General features: G+C 39.0%; 1 protein-coding gene and 1 long non-coding RNA gene across 3 annotated transcripts; one reads left to right on the top strand and one right to left on the bottom strand.

Annotated features, from left to right (window-relative positions):
* Window position 1: 1 nt before the first annotated feature.
* Window positions 2-24,877, bottom strand: LOC308659581 (acetyl-coenzyme A synthetase 2-like, mitochondrial). Of its 2 annotated transcripts, XM_081313330.1 has the most exons (14): window positions 24,414-24,876; window positions 20,671-20,767; window positions 20,059-20,258; window positions 19,107-19,282; window positions 17,916-18,068; window positions 9,698-9,845; window positions 8,197-8,334; window positions 7,300-7,392; window positions 6,762-6,874; window positions 5,081-5,207; window positions 3,263-3,390; window positions 2,266-2,329; window positions 1,618-1,739; window positions 2-808 (listed from the first exon to the last, which is right to left on the bottom strand). In XM_081313330.1, the coding sequence occupies exons 1-14, from the start codon at window positions 24,712-24,714 to the stop codon at window positions 632-634; spliced, it is 2,037 nt and encodes a 678-aa protein (XP_081169456.1). In that variant the 5' UTR covers window positions 24,715-24,876; the 3' UTR covers window positions 2-631. The 2 variants fall into 2 exon arrangements, with proteins under 2 accessions (XP_081169456.1, XP_081169457.1); XM_081313331.1 differs by lacking the exons at window positions 2-808; window positions 1,618-1,739 and having other exon boundaries at window positions 2,265-2,402; window positions 24,414-24,877.
* On the top strand, window positions 2,951-6,396 carry LOC308659584. The gene is made up of 4 exons (XR_014024564.1): window positions 2,951-3,201; window positions 3,283-3,340; window positions 4,798-4,927; window positions 5,073-6,396. It is a non-coding gene; the product is annotated as an uncharacterized lncRNA (long non-coding RNA).

Consider the following 24,877-nt stretch of genomic DNA (forward strand, 5'->3'; position numbering starts at 1 on the left):
TGGCAATGTTTTTCAACTACATGTTTAGCTTACAAGGAGGGGCAGAATTACAGCCTTCAGAACTGTTAAAAAATGCAAAATAATCAAGGTTGCTATAAGTATGGAAAGCATCCCTCCGTTCATTCCTGCAGACAGCTCTTACCAAAATGACCAAAGGTGGCTTTTCAAGACAGATGGATACACATTCCCGCTAGGAGGTCCTCCTTTTTCTTTTGAAAAACTCCCCAAAATCTTCTAATGAAATCCAAATCATTCTTTTATTCTCTAAAGTTTGATATTATGTAAAGATCCTCTATAAATGTATTTAAACATAGAAATTTTTCCTTAAAGTTTGAGGTTTTCCTCCCAGCAGACTTTAGTTGAGTCTTAATTTTCTGATAAATAAACCTTGGAGCAAATGGTGAATCATCCAGGAGTGGTTTGGATAAGTAGTGAATGTGGTGTAGAATATTAAACAGCATATTCTTCAGCTATTATTTAAGAGTTATATTCTTCCCATTTGTTAAGATAAGTTTTTGTCAGTAATGAATAAGCTTCCCTTTTGGTTCTGCAAGGGATTTTAGGAGTACAAAGACTGCTGTTGGCACAGTACTCTTCTCATTGTTGCTTCTTGAGAGCCAAGATATTTGGGCTACTGGACCTGGTCTTTCTGCAGAAGTTTCTTGTGTCCCTCAATTATCTCTTTCACTGTGTCATGATCATCCAGAGTTGTCAGATCTCCAAGTTCATCTGCTTTGTTTTCTACAATCTTCTTCAGAACCCTCCGCATAATTTTTCCCGAACGAGTCTTGGGCAGGTGTCGAGCTACCTGAACCAAAAAAAAATGAAAGATTACAGCACCATCAGGAAATTCATCCCATAAATATTAATTTGAGAAAAGATATACTTAAATCTTACGAAATCTCACTTCTGTACCTATTTTCTTTCCCTTGGAAGTAGATAGTTGAGCATGTCTTTTTCATTGCATGTGCAAATGTAGGAGGCTCTGTTCAATTCCCTTCCTTACCAACTTAACCGGCATACAATGGTAACAAAGATAAAGCTGTTTTGAGGCTATGCTGCTCTTTCTTTGGTGTCTTTTAGCACTTCATAATTGGTTGCCAAAAAAGGTAAAATCGGTATCTCAATTACATTGATGACTTGCTCAGTAAACTTTCCAATAAAAGGAAGACCAAACATGGATTTGTGTAAGGATCTCCTCTGACATAGTAATCTTCAGTGGGAAGCTTTGTGGAACGAGCAAACTAAACACAAGGAATTGGGGAAACTCAGGGGCTTGAGATGACGTAAAAGTTAAGATCTGGAGAAAATTTTAGTTAAAGCTTATAAAAAAGGGAAGTTCTATAGATTGATAGAAAGAATTATTCCCACAAGGGATTTCCTTGTAGTTACATTCTAAACCATAGTTTGCCTAATCATAGGTCGTTGAATGAGCCATAATTGGTTGGAAAAACACTACACATTAAGCCATAAACTCTGACTAGGTTCACACAGTACATAAACCACAACCAAAGCAACTAAAGAATGGATTGGCATTCTACCTTCTGTCAGACTACAAATATTTGTTAGGCAGAATGAAGATGTGTGTTAGGGAAAAAAAAGTTTGCCTGGTGTTACCTGAATATGGTCTGGTGCTGCATATTTTGCTATCTCTTTTGAAACAAGGCTCCCAAGTTCAGAGGTCAGGTTTTCTTGGGACAGTTTAAAACCTTTTTTCAGCACAATGAATGCATAGGCACCTGTTTAAAAAAAAGAGAAGAGCAAAATAAACCATCATCAAAACTAGACTTTCATACCAAAATAGTCCTTTTAGCTTGTAAGAAGCTGAATCCCCCTATCTATTGGCTCAGATTGAGTAGGAAGTAAGAGCTTTTATTAATTTTACTTTTGAGTTGCTGATTAACTCTTGAAACAATGCCCCACTCAAACAAATTCTAGAATAAGTCTATTGTAGGATTTATTGTTATTGGCCTGTGAGGTAAGACTCAGGGTATGCAACTTCATGCTTTTGCATTCTTCTTCCCTTTCTTACTATAAATTTTACTGCAGTTGAATTCTGTATCTCCTCTCAGCCAAGACTTGAGAAATTGATCTTCACTTCAGTCATTAAATTAACACATGAAGGCTCTGAATAGAGCCTATCGCAAGCGTGCAATAAATATGCATCATGTGAACAAATTCTGTGGGATATTCATTCCATATGCTAGTGAAGGCAGAGCCTATTACAGGAATAGCGGTCATTAGCAGCCAAATTGACTCACCCACCTTCGCCTTTGATTTTATGAGGATATCCAATCACAGCTGACTCTGCCACTGCCTCATGTTTATTCTGGAACATAAACAGGTCTATAATTTACTGCAAGGATCCTGACAGGCTGGTGGAAACATGTGGTTCACTAAGCCTGGTGTGGTCAAAACAAAAGGAATAGAATAGCAAGGCAAGGCTCTGAGGTAACAGGCCTTCTTCCCAGTGCAGGTTAAGTGATTATGTGATAGAATACCTCCCTTGCATGAAGAAATACCTCTAATGGGACTTTGAGCTGTAGAACAAGATAGAGTAAGCGTCCACTTCAAAGGCAATATGAGTCAGAAAGAGTAGTCTGCAGGAGATGCTTTAAAGCAGTAAATATCTCCAGTGCACAATGTATCACACAATGTAATGTTATTGGCAAATTAATGTCAGGAGGATTGGAGAAAGCATTGGTGTGTATTACTTGATTAACTTTTGTGGTGGCTTTTTTGAATAAGTAACTCAGGAATTTTATGTACGTATACAGATATGTACACCTCTACTTTTCATTGTAGTAGGCTACTGAAGATTCACTGAGAAAATTTCACTACATTTTTAAATTCCGGTATCCCCTTAAATACATTGTTTTCTGTATCATTCATTATTCTTATCATTTTTAAAGCCCTGTGTATTTTGGATAACAATATTAATTATGAAAATTACAATGCTGAGAGTAGAAACCACACACATGCAGCTATGATCTTCAGTTTTGGTTTCCAAAAGGAAAATGAGGAAGGCATCTGTTTATATTTTTCTGGCAATCAAATTTGTTTTTCATATTTTGTTGTTTCCCACGAATCCCATGTCGGTGTGGAAGGAGCTATAAAAGATGCAGAAGTCTAGAAAGCCGCAAGCAATTCAGCTAGAGGGCCAGCTCAAACAGCAGCAGCTGCCCATATCATTATATCCTGGTATGTTCTTAGGTGACTACTAAGATGTTGTAATAACTGCTAGTTTCTCCTTGTCTCTTACCACAACATCTTCTATTTCAGCAGTGCCTAGCCTGTGCCCACTGATGTTGATGACATCATCCAGGCGGCCTGTCAATTGGTAATATCCTTGACTTGTCCGGTAGGCCCCATCTCCAGTGAAGAAATATCCTAGGATGAAAAATAGGGCAAAAAATATAAGGCAGTTATTTTCCTTTCAAAAGTCCAAAATGTTCCCACACAGGATGAACATAGGAAAAGATTATTTCTTCTTCATAGCACATCTTCTTTTAAAATAAGCAATGCGGTTTGCTTATAAAATTTATTGACTGCCCATCTTAACCACAGGGTTTGCAATCATAAAAATCTATTTATATATATTAAAATATAAATAAGTCAAAATCAATCATTAAAATCCAATTACAAGTAGGGAGGATGGGGGTAGGGTGGGGATGAGACCTTTTGTTAATCCACCATCTCCACTGTGTCGTTCCCCCGTTGGGGGCCCAAGCCAACTGGCAGAGCCAGTTCTTTAGGCCCTTATGAAAGATAGGACGGTTAGGGCCAATCTCACATTGGGGGGGACAATATCTTCCAGAGGGCAGGTGCAATGGCAAAGGAGGTCCCTCTCCTGAAACCCACTATCTAGAATAATCAGGCCGAGAGGACCCACACCATGCCTCCTCTGCTGGCACGGGCAGGACGGACCAATCGCAGTGGGATGAGATGTCCCTCAGGTAGCCTGAACCCCTGCCACAAAGGGCTTTAAAGATGATCACCAACACCTTGAATTGCACCTGGAAGCAAACTGGCAGACAATGCAGCTCATGGAGCAGTGGTGTTGCATGGACCATTCTTGGGGCCCCAAGAACTGCCCATGCCGCCACACTTCGAACCACTCCGAATCAGCTGAATACAAAACTTTAGGCACCCCAAATAGCTTACTTGTTTCAATGAATCTCTTAATCTCTACATTCACTGAAACACACAATCTGATTGGGATGCCTAAACATTTGCACAGAACTGTATCTGTTGTATGTGTTCCATCAAAGGCCTGGGACGTCTCCCAGCCATTTTTCACAAACAGCTAAGCTGATAAACCTTTTCCTCTACTGTACCACTTCAAGGTATACAACCCAATATTTCTGTCCTCCAATTTAAAAAAAAACATATTGAAAGGTAGGGTTGTATTTTCCCTCCCTAACCTCGAATTCTTGTTATTTCAGGGTTCTGGACTTTAAAAAAATGCTTCAGCCCATTTTTTTCTAGATAATGGTTTCTGCATATCTTAGTCAAGGTCATTTTCCTTACTATATCACCAGATTATTTGAATTAGAAGGAAAGCATTCACCTTTACAATGCAAACAATAAGTGCAGAGGCCCAGTTTGCATTTGTTAATTTGTTAAAGTCTTTGTGGCCTTCTAAGAGCTGAATCCAAATCATAATCTTTGCTCCTACTACTTACATTTATAGGAAATATGCATATAATTGTCATAAATTGTAAATATATGAGTAAGGAGTCCTTGGTGCTCTCTGAATTTGGTTATTTGCTTACAGATATTTCATTACTCAACTAGGTAACATCGGTGCACGAGTTGGATCATGAAACACCTGCAAACAAACAGCAATGTTCAGATGGCACCGAGGATTCCATAGTTCAGCCCTGACCCACATTTTTGTTTTCTGTTGAACTATATGGATGGCATTGTGAGTTTGGCTCTGATAGTAACTTAAGAAGTCTTTTTCTGGTTCTACGTGCCATTGTACACAAGGATTCAGAAGAGGGAATTATAATTTCTAAACACTGTTGAGAACTGTATATTACTCTTATTGTCCCTTTCCATCTCCACAGATCTATACCTGGGTAAGGCATTAGGTAGGTTTCCAGAAAACGCTGGTGATCGTTGTAAATAGATCTTGCCATGCCTGGCCAAGCCTGAGAAATACAGAGGGCCCCAGAGACATCATTCTGTGTTAAGACATTTCCCTGGAGAGAGAGAAAAAAATAGTATAAACTTACTTAACTTCGGAAGTGGTCTGCATATTTATTCCTATTATTACTGAGGCTTAAAAAAGAATGCAGCTGAAGGCACGTACATCATTGTCAGTTAACTCATTTTACAAAATCATGCATTTCCTATCTTTGTTTAAAATTTCTTCTGCTAGATGTTCTGTATAAACTAGCAATAAATCCTTCACATTTTTTTATGTTCCATTGCCTTTGTGCTATTGTTGTTCAGAACTCTTATATGAATGCTGAAAAGCTGGCTTTTCTTTACTAAATAATCTAACCTTTGTAATGTTAGTTAACATTATAATCTTCATCTTTATATTTGTGCCTTTTAATCAATATCCTATAGAAAGACATTTCATTTATGTAGCCTATATATTTACCCAGTTCAGTTTCCCTACTATTTTAAAACTGTTGTTGTTTTTCATTGTCTAATTGGATTGGATCAAGATTGAGTTTGAGTTTCAAGTGGTTTATAGATCAAGCATTATGACTTAGTGATATATGTAAACCAGGTTCCTAGGACTTCTTCAACAAATCATTATTTTAAAAGTATAGTTTATTGTATAGGAATATACCACCCAGAGTTGTTTCAACAGTGCGATGAGTGGCATATAAATTTAATAAATAATAAAATATATGAATCCAGAAAAATTTACCCAGAACTAAAAATAAAACAAAGACTTCAGCTCTCACATTATGCTGACCTTACCAGGAAATCTTTATGCAAAGCCTTGTTTGAACATATTATACTGGTTAACTAATACATAACGTAATATTCAAAAAACACCACCCCTCTACATAATGCTTTACAAAGCACAGGTATACTAGATACCAATCCAGGACACTTGCAATCTCAAATAGACACTGAGTATAACTGGAAAGAGAATGGAATGGAAATGGGGGAAATATATAGGATGATTTCAATTATACATTGATTTAATGATAAAATGCAATACTGCCAGGAGACATAATCTAAACCCTTTTATTAAACAAGACTTTTGGGAAGAGATTTAAAGGCGTGAGGTAGGTAATCATGCTATTTCCGATCAAAGAATGTCGATTGGTGGCCCCCAGGGGGAGGGCGTTCTCTGTGGGCGCGCCAGACCTGTGGAACCGCTTGCCGGTTGAGCTCCGGATGGCCCCCGACCATCGCTCCTTCCGGCGCGATCTAAAAACTTATTTATTTGAGCAATCTGACCTGGTCTGATGGGTTAGGGTTGGGGTTTTAATATGTTTTAATTAATTACTGTTTTAAACTTGGGCACAATATTTAATCGTTTTTTAACTTTTGTATTTTGTTTTTATATTTATTGCCCTGTACACCGCCCTGAGTCCTTCGGGAGAAGGGCGGTATAAAAATATAATAAATAAATAAATATTTCAAGAAAGAACCAATTCAGGAAAGTAAAGGGAAAACACATAGTATACAATTGTTGCTTTGATACTTATTTCTTTTTTAAGAACTTGTGTGCATTGAAAAATGGACGATCCATTCTCCGATATACTTGATATGATTAAAAAATATACTTTATCATCTAGAAGAGAAGGTCTGATGCCAAAGAATGGCCTCATGGCCATAGCTGGAACAATCTCGTCTTCAGGGTTGGAAGGTCGAGGAGCAATACAGATGCCTCCTGTTTCTGAAATGAAGGAAAAGTAATGAGGGAATGCGAATAAGAAAATCTTTCTCATCTTTAATGATCACCACTTTGTAAATGAAAATTCCTTGTATTTGTTCATCATACAAGTTATGCTTCTGATCTTATAGTTCGTAGAAAAATAAAAGACACCTGGTTGTGTCCCTAGAACAGTTTTGCAAATATTCCTATGTATAGGACTCTATTCCCATACACTGTAATCTTAATGAATGCAGTCCAGCTGTTACCATCAAGTATCTTTAATTTGTTTTTGTTTTTTTCAAATCAAGTTTTGGGTCAGCATATTTAAATCCTTCATTTCTGTCTTGCTTGGCATATAAGACATGATGCATACTAATCTTTGCAAATAAATGCTTAACCAAGTGACAATTACTTCTCCAAAAATAGTGAATTTATATTCTTCCTACCAGTTTGCCACCATGTATCAACTACAGGACACTTTCTATCTCCAACCACATTGAAGTACCACTCCCAGGCTTCTGAATTGATAGGTTCTCCCACTGCAAGAAGAGGAAAAACAAAATAACTTGTAAAAAAAAAACAATGGTTTGGGTGCATTTTGTTAAACCATAACATATTTTGGCTTTAGCTTAGCATAATATGTGAATCCATCCATTATAGCTTAGTGTTATGTGCATACCATTCTCAATGGCATTTTAACAAATGATGATTAAAAAATACTGGAATAGCAAAATATGTGAATCCTACAAATATGACAAATTTAATACCTGACCTGCTAACCTAACTATCATACAAATTCCAATAAAAGAGAATAACTCAGGGTTGAACTGTGTAGTCCTTAAGATTCTCTGATTTTTGTTGTGTGCATGCAGAAGAGTGGGGAAATGAAACATCTGCAAGCAAACAACCAAGCTCAGAGAGCACAAGAACTATATACACCAGGGGTGTCAAATTCAATTTCATTGAGGGCCGCATCAGCATTGCAGTTGCCCTCAGGGGGCCAGGTGGGTGTGGCCTGAGTGGGTGTGGCCTACTGGGTGGGCGTGGCTAGAGTGCATATGGCCTACTGGGTGGGCGTGGCCAGCTCTACATCTTTCGCATCAAGGGTGCCTATGGGGGCCTGGGCAGGAGTGGGACAAATCTGAGGGTCTCTGGCAGGAGGAGGGTCTCTGGGCCAGGGCCAAGGCAGTGGGGGCCGTTCCCTCACTGTTTCCAGGATGGCTTCGTGGGCTGCATGAAACCACTTTGCGGGCCGGATCTGGTCCCCGGGCCTTGTGTTTGACATGTCTGATATACACATTCTTTGCTAGGATGAAAATGATATTGGTTGGCTTACAACTCACCTGATCCAAGAATTTTGAGGGAAGACCTGTCATATTTCTTTACCCAGTTATCTCCGTATTTAAGAAGAAGGCGAATTGCTGTTGGGGCTCCATAAAACTGATTTATCTTTAACCTCTCTACAGTTTCCCAATAACGCCCTGAAATGACAAACAAACTCTTTACCTGGTTCACATTTACAAATGTGTGCTTTTCAAATATATAAAGTCAAAATGCAAAGCTGAAGTAGGTCACATCCCATATTTTAATTCTGCATGAAGTACATGTAATAGTTATTAAATGTACATGCTGTATACATATACATTTATATGTAATCCTTATATAATATTTATATAAAACTTTTATGTTTTATATTTTACTTGTATACCACCCAGAATGACTCTGTGAGAGAGATGGGCAGTTTCTAAATTTCATATATAATTAAATGTATTAAAAAGTTCCATACAAAAAAGATAAAAATGTACTATATGTATGAACTTGTAAAGGAAATGCATATAAAGTCTTTAAAGAAGGAATATCGTTTTCATTGCCAATACTGACCTAGTGGTTAAGGCACCAGGCTAGAAAGCAGCAGACTATGAGTTCAAGTGCTGCCTAAGCCATGAAAGCCAGTTGGGAGACCTTGGGCCAGTCACTCTCTCTCAGCCCAACTTGCCTCACAGAGTTGTTCTTGTAGGGAAAATAGGAGGAGGAAGGTGTGTGGGATATATTCACTGCTTCAGTTAATAAATAATAAAGGTGAAATAAAATAAATAAATAAATAAATGATATTGTGTTAAAGAAGGCCTAAAGGTGAGAGAATGAATGAATGAATGAATGAATGAATGAATGAATGAATGAATGAATGAATGAATGAATGTTATTGTGGTGTTAATGAAGGCCTAATGCAATGAATGAATCCACCAGTGATTTCAGGACACTATGCCTTTAGAAAGCATAGTAATTATGTGTTTAGCTGCAGGCATTGCCACACCATTATCACTGTGTAGAAAGCTATTATTCAAAATGGGTCTACCCATAAAACACAGTTTCTGTTATGCTCCCATTTAATATCCCATATATTAAAAAATCCCATAGCTCCCATCACTCTTAACCTGCATGTTTGTGTAAGCTAACAGATATGAGGAGGCAATGGAAAAGAAGGGAAAAAGTTTTATCTTCTATTAATCCTAACTAATTAGTATACCACCTCCAGCGAATATATTATTTTGGAGAACAACCTTAACATATGTAGAGGAAGCCAATTAATGGAATATAGGAAAAGGAATGATAATGACCACAAGAGAAGAAAAGCAAAAGTATGTAATGAGGTAACAAATTCAATTATTGATGTTATCTTGAAGCCTTTGAAAATGGGCTGCATAAAAATAAAGTAAAATAAAAGATATATGAGCCACAATTTGGTCTACTGAATATACCTAAACGCTATAATGTTGTGCCTTTTTTTGTCTTGCACCAACACCCCATTCCCTAATCTCTTAAATATTTTATTTTGTTTTTTACCTGGATTAGGATATACTGGAGTACTCTCAAAAAGGACTGTAGTTCCTCCATTACATAAAGGTCCATATACCACATAACTGTGACCTGTGATCCAACCAATATCTGCAACACAGCTAAAAATATCTCCATCGTGGTAGTCAAACACATACTAAAGAAAAAGAGGCAACATGAGATAGAGGCAACTTTCTTCTGTCCCAATATGCTTATATAATTTTCTCCAATCAGGCGGCCTCCAGGTGTGGAGTTTTAATGTATAGCCCCCAGTTCCTTCAATAATTATGGTACTATCTATGGTCAGATACCTATTTAATTTTATTTATTTTTGCATAACCTCCCAGCTCAAACCAGTGACTCTGGTTGGTGAGCAATCGTATGTTCATTGACAAAAAAGAGCAGTGAAGAAACTATCACTTATGTTTGAGAATTAATGTGAGATTCTCTTATTATTAGCAATATTTTCATGATGCAGCCACCTATTTAAAAAAGGAACTGATTAGCCTATGAGTAAATTTTAGATTGTTATTATTATTAATAGTTTATTATAGTGGAATTTTTATTAGTTTTAAGTATATGGTATTATTACTATTTTTAGTATTAGTATGGTTTAATAATTTGGATATTGTATTGTTTAATAATTTGGATTTTAATTTATGTTTTTTATTATTATTATTATGTATACTTTTATTTTGCTTGTATTTATGTTAAAGGGGAGTTAAAGCGCATTGTGAACTTGGTTATTTATATAGTTGGTTAATGTTAGTTAGATTATGATTATTATATTTGTAACCCTGTACTCAGCTCTGGGAAGTGGGGGAGGGGGTGAGTTTGGGGTGGGTTGGTTTTGGGGAGTTTTTGTAATTTTTATAAAACTTTTCAATAAAAAAAAGAAAGGAATTGAGGCTTGCCTTCCTTTGCTCTTCCTATCAAATGACTTGCCATGAATACCAGCTTCCATCACACCATCTTCAGGATTCACCTGAACAAGGTGCGAGTGGACTTTTCCTAACCTTTGGTAACTTGACCTGATACTGCCAATATATTCAATGTTTCTTGAACTTTCATGAAAAATTAAATGTATAGATAGAATATCCTTAAATATCATATTGTACTTTAATATGATGTAAAGAATAGGACGCGGTGGCTCAGTGGGTTAGGATGCTGAGCCTGTAGATCAGAAGGTCGGCAGTTTGGCGGGTCGAATCCCAAGTGCCGCGTAACAGAATGAGCGCCTGTTACTCATCCCAGCTTCTGCCAACCTAGCAGTTCGAAAGCACGTAAAAATGCAAGTAGAAAAATAGGGACCACCACGGTGGGAAGGTAACAGCGTTCTGTGCGCCTTTGGCATCTAGTCATGCCGGCCACATGACCACGGAGACATCCTTGGACAAGCGCTGGCTCTTCGGCTTTGAAACGGAGATGAGCACCGGCCCCTAGAGTCAGAAACGACTAGCACACATGTGCAGGGGAACCTTTACCTTTACCTTTATGATGTAAAGAGGGAGATAAAAAAAGCATGAACATGCCTTATAATGAATGAAAGAAGTAGCAATTAAAAAAAACAAATGTGAAGGAGAAGGGCATATATAATCTTTGGAGTCAGGTGTTGTTTTCAAGGTAATTTTTAATCTCAATGATAATAAATGTCACATGGCCATCTGGACATGCATAAGAGAGTTAAATCAAAGAGAGTTAAATCAAACTCTTCCATTCCCTGCATTGCCTCTAACTACAATTAATCATTTCACAGACATTCTTCAAAAATCACATCACTGATTCTTCTGCTGAACTGGTTCTTTTTTTTTTTTTTTGCAGTCCCCCAAAACTTTCCAATCCAAATTTGCCTTAAAGATTAAAGATTAAGAAATCACTAAAAGTGACAGAAGGGAACTTGAAGTTTTCCATCAACAATTAGCAACACCTAGACAGCAAATGGCACTGTCAAAGAATGTTCAAACTATCGCACCATTGCAATCATTTCACATGCTAGTAAAGTTATGCTTAAAATCCTACAAGCTAGACTCCAGCAGTATGTGGATCGAGAACTACCAGAAGTACAGGCAGGATTTCGAAGTGGCAGAGGAACTAGAGATCAAGTTGCCAACATGCGCTGGATCATGGAGAAAGCTAGGGAGTTCCAGAAAAACATCTACTTCTGCTTCATTGACTATGCTAAAGCCTTTGATTGTGTGGATCACAACAAACTGTGGCAAGTTCTTAAAGAGATGGGAGTACCAGACCATCTTATTTGTCTCTTGAGAAATCTATATGTGGGTCAAGAAGCAACAGTGAGAACTGGAACAGAACCACTGATTGGTTCAAAATTGGGAAAGGAGTCCAGCAAGGCTGTATACTGTCACCCTGCCTATTTAACTTATATGCAGAGCACATCATGAGAAAGGCAGGGCTAGATGAATCAAAAGTTGGAATTAAGATTGCCGGAAGAAATATCAACAACCTAAGATATGCAGATGATACCACTCTAATGGCAGAAAGTGAAGAAGAACTAAAGAGCCTTTTGTTGCGGGTGAAGAAGGAGAGTGCAAAAGTTGGGTTGAAACTTAACATTAAGAAAACCAAGATCATGGCATCCGGCCCTCTCAATTCCTGGCAAATAGATGAGGAAGAAATGGAGGTAGTGACAGATTTTATTTTCCTGGGCTCCAAGATCACCGCAGATGGGGACTGTAGCCAAGAAATTAAAAGACACTTGCTCCAGGGGAGGAAAGCCATGGCATACCTAGACAGCACACTAAAAAGCAGAGACATCACCCTGTCAACAAAAGTGCATATAGTCAAGGCTATAGTCTTCCCCCCCCTTCATGGATTACTGCCTTGTCGTGGCGAAGGGGCTTGCGTAATTCAATGAAGCTATGAGCTATGCCGTGCAGGGCCACCCAAGACGGACAGGTCATAGCAGAGAGTTCTGACAAAATGTGATCCACTGGAGAAGGAAATGGCAACCCACTCCAGTATCTTTGCCATGAAAACCCTATGGACAGTACCAAAAGGCAAAACGATATGACGCTGGAAGATGAGCCCCTCAGGTCGGAAGGCGTCCAATATGCTACTGGGGAAGAGCAGAGGGCTAGTACTAGTAGCGCCAGAAAGAATGAAGCGACTGGGCCAAAGCCGAAAGGACGCTCAGCTGTGGATGTGTCTGGTGGTGAAAGGAAAGTCCGATGCTGTAAAGATTCTTTCTCCATAGGAACCTGGAATGTAAGATCCATGAATCAAGGCAAGCTGGACGTGGTCAAACAAGAGATGACAAGACTGAACATCGACATCTTAGGTATCAGCGAACTAAAATGGACAGGAATGGGTGAATTTAATTCAGATGACCATCAGGTATACTACTGCGGGCAAGAATCCCTCAGAAGAAATGGAGTAACCTTCATAGTCAATAAAAGAGTAGGAAAAGCAATACTGGGATACAATCCTCAAAATGACAGAATGATCTCAGTTCGAATCCAAGGCAAACCATTCAATATCACAGTAGTCCAAGTCTATGCCCCAACCACCGGTGCTGAAGAGGATGAAATTGACCGGTTCTATGAAGCCCTACAGCACCTTATAGAACTAACACCCAAAAATGATGTCCTTATCATCATGGGGGATTGGAATGCTAAAGTAGGAAGCCAAAAGATAACTGGAATAACAGGCAAGTTTGGCCTTGGAGTACAAAATGAAGCAGGGCACAGGCTGATAGAATTTTGTCAAGAGAATACGATGGTCATAGCAAACACCCTTTTCCAACAACCCAAGAGACGGCTCTACACATGGACATCACCAGACGGTCAACACAGAAATCAGATTGACTATGTACTCTGCAGCCAAAGATGGAGAAGCTCTATACAGTCGGTAAAAACAAGACCAGGAGCTGACTGTGGCTCAGACCATGAGCTTCTTGTTGCAAAGTTTAAGCTTAAACTGAAGAAAGTAGGGAAAAGCACTAGGCCAGTCAGGTATGAATTAAATCATATCCCTGTTGAATATACAGTAGAGGTGACAAATAGATTTAAGGAATTAGATCTGATAGACAGGGTGCCTGACGAACTATGGACAGAGGTTCGCAACATTGTACAAGAGGTAGCAACCAAAACCATCCCAAAGAAAAAGAAATGCAAGAAAGCAAAATGGCTGTCTGAGGAAGCTGTGCAAATAGCTGAGGAAAGGAGGGAAGCAAAAGGCAAGGGAGAAAAAGAAAGATACGCCCAATGGAATGCAGAATTCCAGAGAATAGCTAGAAGAGATAAGAATGACTTCTTAAATGAACAGTGCAAAGAAATTGAAGAAAACAATAGAATAGGGAGGACCAGAGATCTTTTCAAGAAAATTGGAGAGATGAAGGGAACGTTCAATGCAAAAATGGGCATGATAAAGGACCAAAATGGCAGGGACCTAACAGAGGCAGAAGAGATTAAGAAGAGATGGCAAAATTACACAGAAGAACTATACAAGAATGAGCTTAACGTCCCTGATAATCACAATGAGGTGGTCACTGACCTCGAGCCAGACATCCTAGAATGTGAAGTGAAGTGGGCCTTAGAAAAGCTGAGCAACAACAAAGCTAGTGGAGGTGACAGTATTCCAGCTGAGCTATTCAAAATCTTAAAAGACGATGCAGTAAAAGTGCTACACTCAATTTGCCAGCAAATTTGGAAAACTCAACAGTGGCCACAGGATTGGAAAAGATCAGTTTACATTCCAATTCCAAAGAAAGGCAGTGCCAAAGAATGTTCAAACTATCGCACCATTGCACTCATTTCTCATGCTAGTAAAGTCATGCTTAAAATCCTACAAGCTAGACTCCAGCAGTATGTGGATCGAGAACTACCAGAAGTACAGGCAGGATTTCGAAGAGGCAGAGGAACTAGAGATCAAATTGCCAACATACGCTGGATCATGGAAAAAGCTAGAGAGTTCCAGAAAAACATCTACTTCTGCTTCATTGACTATGCTAAAGCCTTTGATTGTGTGGATCATAACAAACTGTGGCAAGTTCTTAAAGAGATGGGAGTACCAGAACATCTTATTTGTCTCTTGAGAAACCTATATGCGGGCCAAGAAGCAACAGTGAGAACTGGACACGGATCCACTGATTGGTTCAAAATTGGGAAAGGAGTCCGGCAAGGCTGTATACTGTCGCCTTGCCTATTTAACTTATATGCAGAGCACATCATGAGAAAGGCAGGGCTAGATGAATCAAAAGTTGGAATTAAGATTGCTGGAAGAAATATCAACAACCTAAGATATGCAGATGACACCACTCTAATGGCAGAAAGTGAAGAGGAACTGAAGAGTCTCTTGTTGCGAGTGAAGAAGGAGAGTGCAAAAGTTGGGTTGAAACTAAACATTAAGAAAACTAAAATCATGGCATCCGGCCCTCTTAATTCCTGGCAAATAGATGGGGAAGAAATGGAGGTAGTGACAGATTTTATTTTCCTGGGCTCCAAGATCACTGCAGATGGGGACTGTAGTCAAGAAATTAAAAGACGCTTGCTCCTAGGGAGGAAAGCCATGGCAAATCTAGACAGCACACTAAAAAGCAGAGACATCACCCTGTCAACAAAAGTGCGTATAGTCAAGGCTATGGTCTTCCCAGTTGCAATGTATGGCAGTGAAAGTTGGACCATAAGAAAGGCTGAGCGCAAAAGAATTGAGGCCTTTGAACTCTGGTGCTGGAGAAGACTCCTGCGAGTCCCTTGGACTGCAAGGCGATCAAACCGGTCAGTCCTAGAGGAGATCAACCCCGACTGCTCTTTAGAAGGCCAAATCCTGAAGCTAAAACTCAAATACTTTGGCCACCTAATGAGGAGGAAGGACTCACTGGAGAAGAGCCTAATGCTGGGAAAGATTGAGGGCAATAGAAGAAGGGGACGACAGAGAATGAGGTGGCTGGATGGAGTCACTGAATCAGTAGGCGTGAGCTTAACTGGACTCCAGAAGATGGTAGAGGACAGGAAGGCCTGGAGGAACATTGTCCATAGGGTCGCGATGGGTCGGACACGACTTCGCAACTAACAACATAGTCTTCCCAGTTGCAATGTATGGCAGTGAAAGCTGGACCATAAAAAAGGCTGAGCGCCAAAGAATTGAGGCCTTTGAACTCTGGTGCTGGAGAAGACTCCTGCGAGTCCCTTGGACTGCAAGGCGATCAAACCGGTCAGTCCTAGAGGAGATAAACCCTGACTGCTCTTTAGAAGGCCAAATCCTGAAGCTGAAACTCAAATACTTTGGCCACCTAACGAGAAGGAAGGACTCACTGGAGAAGAGCCTAATGCTGGGAAAGATTGAGGGCAAGAGAAGAAGGGGACGACAGAGAATGAGGTGGCTGGATGGAGTCTCTGAAGCAGTAGGCGTGAGCTTAAATGGACTCCAGAAGATGGTAGAGGACAGGAAGGCCTGGAGAAACATTGTCCATGGGGTCGTGATGGGTCGGACATGACTTCGCAGCTAACAACAACAAGAAGAAGACAGCAAATGAAATAGCCTTGGTGGAGCAGTGGGCTAATGCCTCCTTAAGTAACACCAGCTGCCTGCAATTAGTGCAGGTTCGCATCCCACCAGGCTCAAGGTTGACTCAGCCTTCCATCCTTCCGAGGTAGGTAAAATGAGGACCCAGATTGTTGGGGGCAATAAGCTGACTTTGTAATAATGCCGCTTGGGGTGTGTGTGAAAGCCCTAACAAGCAGGCATATACATAGAATGAAGGCTACTGCTAAGCTTGTAAGCCGCCCTGAGTCTTCGGAGAAGGGCGGGATATAAATGTAATAAAAATAAAAAATAAAAATAAAATGTTCACTGTATCACAGGCTTCCCAACTATGATGAAACACACATTTCTAGATTTCTATCTTAATATATAAATCAACATTTGCAAATTGGAACCCTCTGTTGTCTTTTTCCTAGTATCAGTATGTGACTCTCCTCTAATTAACAATTACAGGCTCTGTGAGTACTGTTGTAGCAACTAGTTCTGTGAAACCTCTCGTTCAGCCTCCTCTTTCCAGAATGTAGTTGCTGGAATGTTAATATAGCTTTGGGGAAAAAATGGATTAGGTAACTTTGTCAACATCTACCTTGCAAAACTGACCCAAGAACTGTTTTTCGGCGGCCTGACACTGTATTATTTCACTTCCTGACTTCTTGCACAGCAGAACATTCTGTAATGCACTATCTTTAGTTTCTTGGCTGTTATTACTGCAGCTATTATTGAAAACAATGCTGCTCCACTCCCACCCCTCTCTTTGCTCCCCTTTCTTTCCAAATCCATTGTAACAGATGAGGATTCCAGAGAGGGATTGTGGGTGGAAGATCATTCTGTTTGCAATGGAAACTTGATATTCTCTGGGTTGGTTTTGGGATTTTTTTTTCAGTAGGAAGGCCCCACGGTGAGTGCTGTTTCCAGCTGAGAGAGAAGAATAAGAATTTGTTTCAGAGTTGTCTTGTGGTTCCCAATGGCACTTGAACTAAGGGCTGAACCACACATTAAAGTATTGTGACCAATATCCCAGGCTTTTTGTCCTTTGCTTTTACAAAAATACAAGTTTCAAACTGTGTTATTTGTGGTAACACAATTAACTCTATTTAATTAAATTCACAGCAATTTTTTTTCTTGCAAATAAACATATGAACCCTTACGTGCTGGAAAGGTAGAGATATCAAACTTCATCCCGTGGTGAAAGAAAATTTGTCTTATGCCAGTGTATCTTCTCCAAAGTACAATGGTGCTACATTCCACATTAATACAGGACCAATCTGCCAGACAAAGACTTCTAGCTACAAAGGCTATCATTTGGGAATAAGCCCCACAGAGCTTGATTTGGATATTCATGAACAGAGTATAGACATTTCATTGTGATTTTGTATATACTCCTTGGAAATAAATTCTGCTTCATATAATGGAGCTTCCGAATAAACATGTTAAGTATGAGAATAGTAATCTCCTAATGTTCATAAGGAATTTGCTTTCTAATTAATTTCATGGAGAATAAAAACATTTTACAATAAAAAGTGGTCATGTGAAAAAAACACTTTATAATAGCCTGCTGGATGCTTACTGCCTGGTTTGCTATCTGCACAGGATTGGCTTACTTTCAGTGCTTTGTGCGACCACCCAATCTATCCATGACAAATTACAGTCAACAGGTTAGCCAACAGATAAAATGCCACAGAATGTAATCGTACTTGTGGAATTGCAAGATACCACCATGTTGTACCTTATGTGTGAGGGCAGCATATAGCAAGTAGCCTGCCTGGGAATGGATCAGGCCTTTGGGTTTTCCAGTACTTCCTGAAGTGTAAAGGAGGAACAGTAAATCTTCGCTCTCCAAGGTAGCAGGTTGACAGGTTACATCCTCTTTCATCATTTCCTGTCACAGGAAGCAGATAATCTTTCAGAAATCTCTCCTCAAAGCTTCTGTGATCTTCTCTAGTTTCCTCTGTACCAATGACCAAACTAATAATGAAATTTAGCATGGAATACAGTCTCCATATGCTCACTTTTATGAAACAAACTTCTATTTTTCAAGAGTGTGCAAAGAATTTTGACCCCCTTATGGGCTATTTTTGATATACCTAGCATTGCTTATACTAACCCTTCTTCCTTCTTTCCTTGTGTCTCTAATGAAGGTTGTTTTCCTTCATAGTAACATGCACCTAGCTTCCAGGACAATACAATAACCATTATTTCATCATGAGGGACTCAAATCATGGAAGGAAACCAAGTTCAGATCTATTCTGCTTTCCTCTTCCCTGTGCAAGAGCAGTGCTTTCCAAACAGGGATAAATTACTCCCAAATTGAATAAAAGTGTTTTTTTTCTTTGGATAACAACACATGAAGATACTATCCAGTCATAGCAGCAACATTTAGGAGTTTCTCATAAGCAGTTTTGGGTGATGAAAGAAAAGTTTGAGAGGCACCGGCTTAAAGAAATAAAGTTCTTGGGCATTTGCTCTAAAGGCACCGAAACTTTCTTTAAGATTAAGAAGCAAAAAAGGATGACTGAACCAGTACCTAGTACAGAGGGAATGTAGAAAAAGAGTTAAAATTCATGGAGGAGAAGAGGTAAGGGAAAAGAAAGGAGACGAAAGGAGAAGGAAATGAGTCTCAGAGGCATCTTACTTAGTGCCTTCTCAGTCCTGGCATATCATTGCAAGCTGATTTGTTAACTGATATTACAATGTTAACACACAACTCTCTAGTTCATTTTCCATCTAAGAGGAAACTCTAGGTTAATAGAAACTAGGATCTTAAGACCAAGCATGATCTGAAGGAAGAGAAAACAAGGACTATAGTACTCATCCTCCATGAATTCAGAAACCATGGAAACAGGGGAGACCCAAATTTGTGTTGTGGTTTGGGTCTCTTCTTCAGTCAGTAAAAAAGAGTAAGAAGAGTATTACTCACCTGCTCTAGTGGTATGTCTAAATCAGACATGAGAACGTTCTCATCTGTTCTTTTTGAAACAAAAACTCGCTTCACTGTTGGACAAGACTTCACAGCCTGGTCTACTGTCTGCTTTAGTTCAACAATCTTGCCTCCTCTTAAACCTTGATTGACTGTGATCACTGTTTCAGACTGAGCTGAAAAAAGGCAATACACCCCCGCCCCGTGCAAAAAAAGTTAGTATGAAAAATGTATGTTTTTCATACTTTGTCCTGCTTTGTATTCTAAGGGAGAATTCATGTAGTAAATTCTTCCCTGATACACTACAGAGTATATTTTAACAAGTGCATTATTTGTTATAGGTTAGAAATAATCTCAGGATTATTTGGGAAACTCTTCTAGCTTGTCTCCTTAAGCGTTATTTCCAAAACAAATAATAGCAGCAATTGGAGTGGGAAGTAATCTGAACTCTCCTCTTCCCATTCCATGGTCCCAATCCAGTCCTTCACCCAGATCTAATTATTGCTATTTACCATCCCTATATACACATACAACAAACACACACTATTACATTAATGTCATTGTAAGTATCTTTATGTTGTAGCCTTGGCCACCATTCAAAAGCATATATGGAGGAGGGGAATAATCTGTTGGAGTCTGAAAATTTGAGAGCAAGAGATGGAGAAAGAAAGACCATTAGCTTTAAAAGACCATCTTCCCATGTTTAAAAGTCAAATTACAAAATAAAAATTCTTGGGTCTTCAATTTCTACTGCTTTACCAAGGTCAGAAGTCTTTTTAAGCTAAGATATATACTTCTCTTTCTGCCACCCCTGGAGGAATGAGGATCTCGATATGTTAAGAATATTGTTTGTGGTTAAAACCAAGTCATGCATATTCATACTTTTGGACATCATACTGGTCACTAAAAAGAAAAGTAAAATAAAACAGAGAAAGAAATGCAGCATTCTTACCATCTTGGATCCTGTCAGCTAATGCAACAGAACTGAATCCAGCAAATACTACTGTGTGTATTGCTCCAATCCTGGCACAAGCCAACATAGCCACCACAGCCATTGGACAAGAAGGCATGTAGATAGTGACTCTATCACCTTTCTTCACTCCCTGTCTCTTTAAGGTGTTCCCAAGTCGACATGTTAATTCTAGCAATTCTCTGCCCAAAGAAAATAAGTAGTTTTGATATACCCTGTTTTATTATTCCATTAGGCATCTCCAAATCTAGGTAACAGAGAACAATAACAGTGGAGAACTGTTTTTATGACCAATTACAAACTTTGGTCTTCATTACAGTACTGTATATCTCCTATTCAGATTAGGACAAACAGAAAGGTCTCTATTTCAGAAAACAAGCATGGTCTGTCTCTACTGTACTGGGTTCTATGAATCACTGGTCTGACTTTTAATAAAGTAATATTGACATTTCAGTTCAAATCTTTTCCATTCTCTAGAAACCTAGGACTTGATGTCCTTACACTGAGATCAAAAAAGCAAGCGTTAACCATTAAGAAGATTCACACCTCTTAGAAGACTAAAATAGATGGATAGAGAAAATGATAAGTCAGGACCTGTATGTAATTTGGTCTTCTTGCCCAGGCTCATCTTTCTCCCAGATTAACGCTACTTTATTTGGATTTTTGTGGACATGTCGATCCAGACAGTTAACTGAAAGAAAATACACCTCTCATTATTACACATTCAGCCATCTGCAGCTGCTGTTACTGTGCCCATCATAAAATTAATGTTGATGACTAAGCCATGTTTCCTCAATCAATTGTACTATGCTAAGAATCAAGAATTAACACCCTCTCTCGCTATATCTATATATCTATACCTATATACATATTGTGTATATGCATATATCAAAGGGACGCGGTGGCTCAGTGGGTTAGGACGCTGAGCTTGTCGATCAGAAGGTCGGCAGTTTGGCGGGTCGAATCCCGAGCGCCGCGTAGCAGAGTGAGCGCCTGTTACTCGTCCCAGCTTCTGCCAACCTAGCAGTTCGAAAGCACGTAAAAACGCAAGTAGAAAAATAGGGACCACTCCGGTGGGAAGGTAACAGCATTCCGTGCGCCTTTGGCGTCTAGTCATGCCGGCCACATGACCACGGAGACGTCCTCGGACAAGCGCTGGCTCTTCGGCTTTGAAACGGAGATGAGCACCGGCCCCTAGAGTCGGAAAACGACTAGCGCGCATGCGCGGGGGAACCTTTACCTTTACCTATATGCATATATACATGAACATAAACACACATACGTATATATGCTTGATTCAACATAAATATGTGTGTGTGAATATATATATATATATATATGAACAGACTTGTCATTATTTGCTTACAAGGTTCAGGTGCAAAATTAACAATTGATAAATGAATTGTACAACCTAAAGTCAAATTGTGCACGTTGCCCTGCTCAAGGTCATCTACGTAGCTCATGTCAATTATAAAATGTACTATTGATTTTCACAACTGAAGAGTTCTAGATTCTAAAGTTAATCATTTGCAATCTCAAACAAATGTTAGTAGATTAACTGCATAGCCCATAATACATTTCAGAATTTAAACCACGGATTCTTCCTTTTCTTGAAATAACAGCTTCTTGATTAACTGTGTTTTTAAATCTTGTTCATGTAACCCGTTCAGAACATAGTAATTATTGGTAGAATTAAGAAACATTCTAAATAGATAATTTGTTACATAGATACTTTCCACTTCTAAGCCATGAACATTTTCAGGGCTTCCAATCCTTAAGGTGGATTCATTGCAGAAAAAAGTACAATGTTTCTATAACACAAGTTTTAGAAAGTGTTGCTATAAATCTACTTTTTACATACAAGGTGTCATGTGAGTGAAGGACATCAAATTCTTCACCATGTTTACTTGGATTTTGCATCCCAATGCTTCACACGGGTTTTGATGTTTTTTTCCCTCTCAGGAAGACTCATTTCCACTACTGGAGCCAGACTGGGAGAAAAAAGCCAGCTTAACTGTTAATTCACACAGTGCTGTATCCTATCTCACTTGCTTACAGGCTTTCCATCTAAATCAGGGGTCATCAAACTTGGCCCTTTTATGACTTGTGGACTTCAACTCCCAGAATTCCACAAGTCATAAAAGGACCACGTTTGAAGACCCCTGATCTAAATGAAGCAAGTCAAAATGGCCACCTGTGTCAAATTTATTTTAATCTTTACAATAAATGTACGTTTTATTGCAGTACTTATTTTTCCTCCATTAATTGCACCTTTATTTATCCATTCATTGCATTATCGACAAAACTATAAGCCTTTCTTTCCACTCTACAATTTCCATCATCTGGGAGCACCTGACTTATATCAATCACATGTTATGTTTATTCAATAGACTATAGTTAAGGAAACCATAACCTATTGCAATGTGTAAAGTCAGGCACTGACCCAAAGCTCGGTCACACTGTGGTTTAGTGTGTTATGTGAACCCAGCTATTAAATTATAGGAGTGAGGTAGATAAAACACACAGGATTTTTTTAAAAAAATTGTAGATCTAGAAGGAATGGTAGAATCATAGTTGATTGCATTGGATATAGCAAATCCACTGCTGATGCCTCACTGCTGGGAGGTGGATGCCGGAACTCCTGGAGAACAAGTACTTGACAGCTGGAAGACAGCAGCAAATGTTCTTAATCTTCAGAAAGAAGGGAAAAGAGGATCCGGATAATTACCAATGGCAAGTCTCATATTGATACAGCTATCTCCTGTGGGTGATTTAATTTGGACAAGGTTGCTAAACAGTTTCTTCCGCTCTACAATTTTAAGAAAACTAATGTAGGTAGTGGAGGTAGAAATGGAGGTAGTGACAGATTTTATTTTCCTGGGCTCCAACTTCACCACAGACGGGGACTGCAGCCAAGAAATTAAAAGACGTTTAATGAGATGGCTGGATGGAGTCACTGAAGCAGTAGGTGTGAGCTTAAATGGACTCCAGAAGATGGTAGTGGACAGGAAGGCCTGGAGAAACATTGTCCAGGGGGTCGCGATGGGTCGGACATGACTTTGCAACTAACAACAACAATGTAGGTTAGCAGGTTTTTATATGTAAGAGTGATATTTAGCACAGGTGTGTGTTCTGGTTTGTTTTTCTAGTGTTAGGATTATGTCACATACATTATATTAAGATGTTATATTTTAAGAATATGTGCAGAAACACCAATTACTATGTTGATAGGAGAAAGGCCATAGTAGCTCATGTAAACGTCACTATGTTTTGTTCAGTTCAGTTGAAATGTGGCTTCTCAATGTCCATGGTTTACTTACTAATATTTCTATGTCATTTCTATGAATATGAGCAGGGTACAATCATCAAAAAAGAGATTAAAACTACCCCAAATCCAGTGGTGGGATTCAGCCAGTTTGCACCAGTTCAGCAGAACCGGTAGCTAATTTTTTGTTGCCCAGGCTCAGAATGGACTTCCGGAAGCAGCATCCACACAGAGAACCGGTTGTTCACATATCTGAATCCCACCACTGCCCAAATCTATCTGATAGGCTGGATAAAAAAAAAACATACACAGCATATACAACAGATGAGTGAAATGACATGAGCTATAACTCATGCTGAATAAATGATACTTTTTCACATTCACAGTTTGCATTCTGTGATCTGCACTTTTTTTCCCATTGTATTATCAACTATTTGATTCTATTGCCGATATTTTAGTTATTTTAAATCTGCCCAGACATAAACACTTTGTAAAGTATAAAAACTTGAGCTGATTTTTTTAAAACCAGTAAGATGCTTCTAAACAATAAGGTACTTCAGAAAGACATTTTGCAGAGAACATTTGTTCCAAAGTCAACTAGATCAATGTCTTCCTGAATCCAGTGCAAGAATGAACAACATATTACAGCTTATTCTGCTTTTCTGTATTTTGTGTTCCTTGTTTTGTGACCTTTTTCCAAAGATAGAAAAACAGGGATAATTCACATCACTGTAATCCTTCCAGTAAGTAGCTACAGAAGTCTGAAAAACAGAGAGCTTCATACTGTAGATAGGAAGAGCTTTAGATCCACACTACATATTTATGCAACGCTTATTCTCTCCCATCCTTTCTGATATTTTGCTACTTTTTAAAGCTACATTCAAAGTGTGTTTTAAAAGGATCAAGTACATTAATTCTCGTGGTATTCAAAAAGAAGGGGAAATGATCGGAATGTTGACTTTGGTAAAATTTAAAACAGGATTTTAAAAGACCCTGTACCAAAAGATCCTGGGCTGCAATATTTTTCTTTCACAGGTAGAAAGAGACAAAGAACAGTTGAATTTCTACTTACCTGCTACGTTGAGCTGTCCTCCTAGGAACCAGGACACCTTGCCCTGCTGAAAGTTACAGTCACTAACAGAATGAAAAGGATTGCTCCACATCAGCCGGCTTCTTGCTAGCGCTCCCCAGAACACATCTGCTTGCTCCACTGAGAGCTGGTATAGTTCTTGGTGATTCCTTGGTCCAGGAAAAGCTGTGGCTTCTGGCATGTATGCAGTCAAGGGACCTCTGCTCCATGCTCTGCTTTGATAAGAAAATTTCTTTCCAAAGGCAATTTTGGGGAAGCAAGTTCTAACCAGGAGCCAGGCCATAATTCTAGAGTATAAGAGTGTCCTTTATTTTTTTTCCCCAGATAAAATCTTCAAGGATAAAATGTTACTAGCAAAAGTTAAAAAAAATTGCTTCTGGCACTAAGAAATGTGGTCCCGTTAGGTTTTCCAGAATCAGATGGTAAATCTGTATTTAAACTGAGAT

The sequence above is a fragment of the Vipera berus genome (genome assembly GCF_964194415.1).
Source record: "Vipera berus genome assembly, chromosome: 1".
Taxonomy (NCBI): Eukaryota; Metazoa; Chordata; class Lepidosauria; order Squamata; family Viperidae; genus Vipera; species Vipera berus.

What these genes read in the sequence shown, in the direction of transcription:
- LOC308659581 (XM_081313330.1), bottom strand. Translation starts at nt 24,714, where the DNA reads ATGGCCTGGCTCCTGGTTAGAACTTGCTTCCCCAAAATTGCCTTTGGA. An exon ending in TCATAAAATCAAAGGCGAAG is followed by an intron (nt 1,740 to 2,265) that starts GTGGGTGAGTCA and finishes TTTTTTAAACAG; the next exon opens with GTGCCTATGCATTCATTGTG. An exon ending in CAGCACCAGACCATATTCAG is followed by an intron (nt 809 to 1,617) that starts GTAACACCAGGC and finishes TTTTTGGTTCAG; the next exon opens with GTAGCTCGACACCTGCCCAA.